This window comes from Myodes glareolus, chromosome 1 (genome assembly GCF_982192425.1).
Source record: "Myodes glareolus chromosome 1, mMyoGla1.1, whole genome shotgun sequence".
Taxonomy (NCBI): domain Eukaryota; kingdom Metazoa; phylum Chordata; class Mammalia; order Rodentia; family Cricetidae; genus Myodes; species Myodes glareolus.
This window is the reverse complement of record NC_142026.1, coordinates 22,525,326-22,531,325: the sequence shown is the minus strand read 5'-3', so window position 1 is coordinate 22,531,325 and position 6,000 is coordinate 22,525,326. Positions and strand designations below refer to the sequence as shown.

The window sequence follows — 6,000 nt, the reverse complement described above, 5'->3', positions numbered from 1 at the left end:
CGCCCACCCCTAAAACTCCACCCCCTTCCTCAGCCCTTCTCCAGGCGCGCACCCTTCCCGGGCTTCGCCCCGCCCCGCCCCGGGCCGGCGCCCGCCCTGATCTCGCGAGATCTGACGTGCGCGCCGCGGCCTCCCGCCTCCCCTCCCGTCCTCCTGCTCCCTCCCCCCCATCTCTCCACTCTCCGCTCTCCTCCCTCCCTCCTCCCCCCTCCACCCTCTGGGCCGGATCTCGTCTCGCTGAGGCGGAGGAGGAGAAGGAGGAGGAGGAGGACGTTCGGCCTGCGCAGTGAGATGTTTGTCCGTCGCCGCCGCCGCCGCCATCGCGGAGAAGCGCGATAAAGGCAGCCGAGCCCGGCGCGAGAGGAAGCCCGCGGAGCCGCCGCGCCAGCGCAGCCCGAGCCCGAGCCGCCCGAGCCCGAGCCGCCGCCCCCGCTGCCGCGGCCGCCCAGGGGCCGGCCCGCCGCCCAACCCAGCCCGGGGGCCGCGCCGCCGCCCCCCGCCGAGCCCCGCGGCCGCCCTCCCGCCTTCAATGTGACACCGGCGCCTCGGAGTGCGAGCCGCAGCAGCCGCCGCCGCCGCCGCCACCGGGGAGGGGCCGAGCACCATGTCGAATCTGAGCAAAGGCACGGGCAGCCGGAAGGACACCAAGATGCGGATCCGGGCCTTTCCGGTGAGTCGGTCTTCGGCGCCCGGGACCCGGAGCCGCGGCCGGGAGCCGCACGCGAGGCCGGGGCTGAACTCCGCCAACAGGCCGCAGCCCGCCTCCCCTCCCCCACGGCCGCCGGTGGCGGGGCGCGAGCCTTCCCGGCAACGGGGCGGCGCGGGCCGGCGCGCTCGCCTCCCGGGCCGCCCCGGGGCCTCCTTCGCGACGGCCTCGGTCTCGGTGCCGCGGCCCAAAAGGGACGCGCGTTGCCGCCTCAGCTCTCGCGTGGGGCGTGTGTGTAACTTTTGGCTGTGGTTTCCCGAAGGACCCGGCTTGACTTGGACGGTGGTGAGGGGGGACCGTCCGCCTCTACCCCCCCCCCCCCCCCCCCCGTCGGGAGCGGTCTTGCTATCCGCCTGCCCCACTCGGTGACAAATGCCACCACCAGCACCGATATTAGTAGTGTTTATATAGAGCATCTCTGGTCCTGCAAAACCTCCTGAGCACTTTACCCACTACTGTTCAGTATCCTCGCTGCGCTTCTGGGAGGGGAGGCACGGAACGAACTGGGCTCTTGGTTTTCCATGTCTTAGCCAAGGAAGTCCTCAACAGTCGCCACGCAGGCTTGTTTTACCTTGTAGTATTTTAGCGACAGCAAACGTTTTCTCAGAAACTTTTTTTCTCCTGGCCTTTCGATTGAGTCATAGACTTGCGGTGTTTAGTAGATGGAGTGTAACTTTGGATGCCATGCCTTGATCAGACAGCCTGTGGCAGGCAATTAAAACGTCCTGTTGTAACAGAGAAACTGGACGTACTTGCTCATGGCGCCACAGTAACAGGTAAAAGTCAAGTAGACACACCGGCAGGCGAGCAGATTTTTAAAAGTAAAACCAAGGAAAGTTGTATGTGTTTTTCTTTCCTAAGGGTCATAGCGTTCTGTCGTGTGGGAGGGAAGGGGGACTTTGTCATCTTTTTTTTTTTTTTTTAAGCAGGCTTTTCCTGAAATACCTTTTGCAGTGAGGAAGGGAAAGATGACAGTGTTGTCCGAGTTGAGTAACTTTGTCCTGGAGAACTTTAGGGGCCTCTGAATTCTTAATATCAAGAAGAAAAGTACATATCTGATCCAGAATTGCGAATTTGCAAGGAACGCATTGTCAGTGTGTAGAAACTTGAACCTTTCTGTAAATAAATGGGGTCTTTGTGAACAGGGAGGGTACAATCAATCAGAATGAATTATCTTCATAATAATTGCATTATGAAATGATCTTTTTAAATAAAAGATTACACCAGAAAGTGAGAAATACTAGGGCGACAGCACTAATAAAAAGTTCACTAGTGTGCTTTCCTTTGTAATTGGGCTGTGAACGGGTTTATGATTTTGAATAATAATAGTTTTCCTACTGAATCAACCATCCAAGTGACTGTCAAGTCTTAACCCCCTCCCCCGCTTCTTTTTTAGGTTTTTGTTTTGTTTTTTAAATCAACAGTGACACTGGTTTTCTAGGAAATGTTTGCTCTTGGTGCTGTTCGGTTTTGAAGTCTTTGTTGTTTAGTAAAATGTTGAAGAGCTTTTATCTGACAAGTTAATATTTTTCAGAGTAACCAGTTCTGTCTTTATCAGTGTTCGCACCTCTCTGACCTCTCCATTTCCCTTCTGGAACCTGTTTTCCTTTCCCATTCCTTTAGTGGTCCAAGATATGCTGAGTGCTATATGCAGGCACTGTTTGTTCCTAGGGTTTGGGAATTCATTAGTAGTTGTGGAAAGGCAAAGATCTTTGTTTTCTGGAGCTAGTGTTAGGGAATAAAAGCAGGAGAAAATTTTTTATTCCATTAGCTGAAGATAATAGTGTGTGATAATACATAGTACTGGAACTGAGATTTTTGTTTTGTTTTGTTTTTTGGGTTTTTTTCCTAGTTAATGATAACAGTCACAGGTAGTTCCCATTGAAAATAATCAGCTGTTGTTGAGGACAGATAATGCTCCAGTGATATTTCATTGACTTCTGGGGATAGAGTCCTTAGACTGTCAGAGTTCCTTTCATAGAGATTAGTGCTCTCGTGTATAACAACAGCCCACATGAACTGCTAGTCAGAAGTTTGTAAATAGTATTTCACACGTACATAAATAAATACCATTTATGCTTATGTATGTGTGTGTATTCCTACCACTGGTGTATGTTACACCATGTGGAGATATAAGTTAGTTATAACTTATGGCACCAGACTGTAGGTTAAAAAGTTTCAGTTGCTCATTTCAAGTTTGTTGGTTTTCCCCCCTCAAAATTGATGTGTAAAAGGAATGAGTAAGTTTGGATTTGATTGGTTTTCACTGTGCAGTAGTGGTCAGTTACTTTACAGAATAGTTCGTATATACATGAGAGGACTTCAAATACAATTTTACCAGATCAGACAGGTACACTCATATTTTTAGTGTGTATTTAAAGTTTGCTTTCACATTATTCAGCATAGTGAAAGTTACACCACACCAGCTTATTGCATTTAAATTTTTCTGCTCCCCTCCATTTACATTTTTAAGTAAACATTTAAGATTACAAATTTTTGTGTACTTTTGACAGTTGACAGAAAAAATGTTGACTTATTTGTAGACTTTTCATTATATAGAATATAGATTATTTTAAAACTTTTGTTGGTAATTTTAAAATAACCCAATTGTGTGTGTGGAGGGGGTTGGGTTTGTGCATATGAGTGTAGGTTCCTGAAGAGGGCAGAGGAGTCAGATACCACCTTGGAGCCATCCTGAGCTACCTATTTCAGTGCTGGGTTCTGGTCCTCTGAAAGAGCAGTGGGCACTTTGAACCACTGAGCCACTGATCTGGCTCCTGCTGATAATATTTTGTAAAAAGTGTACACAAAATATCAACTGGGGCTACAGAACTTGATTATTATGAAGAAGGGACATTACATATGGGTTCAGGCAAAGTAATTTCTATGGAAGAGATTCTTTCCTTGCTGTTAGCATGTGTTTTTATTCCTGTTCTGTCTCCTGCATTCTCTTCTTTCTGTGAAAAACCATTCCTCTCTGTATGGTCCAGAAGTTTGTTCACATGGGCTTTAATAGGCTTGGCTGGAATTGGAGGTGTGATTCTTGAGTGAAAATGCTGTCCTCTGTCATTTACCATTCTTGGCATCACTTACAAGATGAGGAGACACAGTGAAAGTCACTCCTGTGATGTGACCTGTCTGTTTAGAAAGCTCCCATGGGTCCTGAAAGTAACTTCAGTTAATAAGTTTATGAAGCATGCTAAATCATAACAGGGACAACTCTGGATGTAATCTGCTCTGTGATTGTAATGAGTTTTACCTTTGCAGCGTGGGCAGCGGATGATGTCCACAAAGTGATTGACAGAAAATGCTAAGATCACTCATGACAAACATTAGAGCTTTGAGAAATAAGATAAGGACTTGGGGATAGTTAATGTCTTTTTTTTTCCTGTTTCTAGTTACAGTAATATTTGCCAGATTTAAAGAACATCTTTGAACTTTACAATAGGTTTGTTTCCTAGAGGAGGTACTTGTTAGAACTGTTTGTACTGTGTCTGTAGAAAAGCTAAATAACAGTCTTAATCACACAAACCCAGGAGTAAACTGTTTCATTCTGTGTTTTTTTTTAATTTTTCCTTATATTTATTTTATGTGCATTGGCGTTTTTACCTGTACTTTTGGCTGTGTGAGAGTTTCAGGTCCCCTTAGAGCTGGAGTTACAACTGGCGACAGTTGTAAGTCGCCATTGAACCCGCTTCCTCTGCAAGAGCTGTAAGTGCTTTTAACCCCTGAGCCATCTCTCCAGCCCCTCTTTTGTTTTCTTACAGAGTAATTATGGGGAAATGTATATACCACAATGCCGGTTACATTTATGCTTATGGACTTAGTAGCTTATGTATAACATTTAGTTTGGAGTTACTGCAGCTTTGCTTAAACTAAGAGAAAATAAAAAGGGTAATGTCTTCCTTTTAAAAAAAATTTTTTTGTTGTTGTTGTACATGTTTGTATGGTTTGCCTGCTTGTATGTCTGTACCACTTTTGTGCCTGTTGCCCTCAGAGGTCAGAAGAAGGCATCATCCTCTGAAACTGAAGTTGTAGATGGTGGCAGGGCACCATATGGATTCTGGAAACTGAACCCTGCATCCTCTGCAGTGGTAGCAAGTGCTCTTAAATTGAGTCATCTCTCTGGGACTTTTACTTTGGTTTTAAATTATGTGTATACTTGTGCCCATGAGTGCAGGTTCCGGTGGAGGCAAAAGAAGGGGTTGGATCCCCTGGAATTGGAGTTAGGGGAAGTTGAGAACCAAGGGGCACACTCTGTAACTCCTGAGGCAGTTCAGAAGAGTTGGAAAAATTAGTGTGCAGGCTGAATTTTGTTTGTGTGCAAGAGAGAGAATTGGTGCCTGTTATTGTGTGTGAAATGTGTCTGTGGTGTGGGCACATGTGTCTGTGGGTATGTTTGAGGCCAGGGGACTTTGAATATACTTGTCTATATTACCTTACTCATTTATGATATGTTCTCTCACTGAACCTGAAGATAGGCTGGCAGCCCACAAGTATGTCTCAGGGATCCTCCTGTCCCCACCCTTCCATAGAGCTGAGGTTTACAGATTCTCATTCACACATCCTGTGCTCAGCTTTTTACATGGCTACTAGGATCTGAGTTCAGATCCTTACATAGCAAGCACTCTTGCCCACTGAGCCATCTTATCTCTCCAACACCGTGAATTATAAAGCCTGTTTGCACAGTAGCATAGTCTAGAAATGTGAAAATTTGCCTTTTGTGTATTTAATACATTAATTAGAAAGTTAAATCATTCACATAAAAGTCATTTGTTTGAAGATCATTCATTCATTAAATGTAGCTTACTGGTGGTAGTAATAACATTTGTCCAGTTCAGAAAGAGTATAGAATTATGACTAGAAATACTACACTTTTCTTCGTATTATAAATGTGGAGAATATAGAATAGATTTTTTTTTGTTACTTTTACTTAGGGTTCTCATTGAGGGTCTTTAGTAGATAGACTTAATATGTTACTGGATAATTTATTTTAAAATAAGTTAATAAAATAATAAATTCTTGTTTGCCTGTTGTAAAATGTATTAATAGTAAGAGTCATTGAGATAAAATATGATGTGTAATTAATAGATTTATTATGGTTTGACAATTTAGTAATCTTTGTAATCATGAAAGTGATAAGCTAATGATAGAAAATATGACAGTTCCACTAGTCCTACCACTTGGAAATAAAGAATATTAGCATTTTGATGTTTCTCTTTTTAATGCTTCATACCACTGTGTGATTGCTTAGTCCTATTCAGTTTTATTTTGTATATTACATTTTTGTGGTT

General features: G+C 44.8%; 1 protein-coding gene across 3 annotated transcripts in view; it reads left to right on the top strand.

Moving 5' to 3' along the window:
* Positions 1-212: 212 nt before the first annotated feature.
* Positions 213-6,000, top strand: part of Cul3 (cullin 3) — a 77,645-nt gene continuing 71,857 nt past the window's right edge. Inside the window, exon 1 of one of the 3 annotated variants that reach the window (XM_087904759.1) lies at positions 213-670. In XM_087904759.1, the coding sequence (XP_087760885.1) occupies positions 605-670 (66 nt within the window). In that variant the 5' untranslated portion in view covers positions 213-604. The remainder of the gene's footprint in view (positions 671-6,000) is intronic. The other 2 variants (XM_087904762.1, XM_087904764.1) reach the window with 2 other exon arrangements.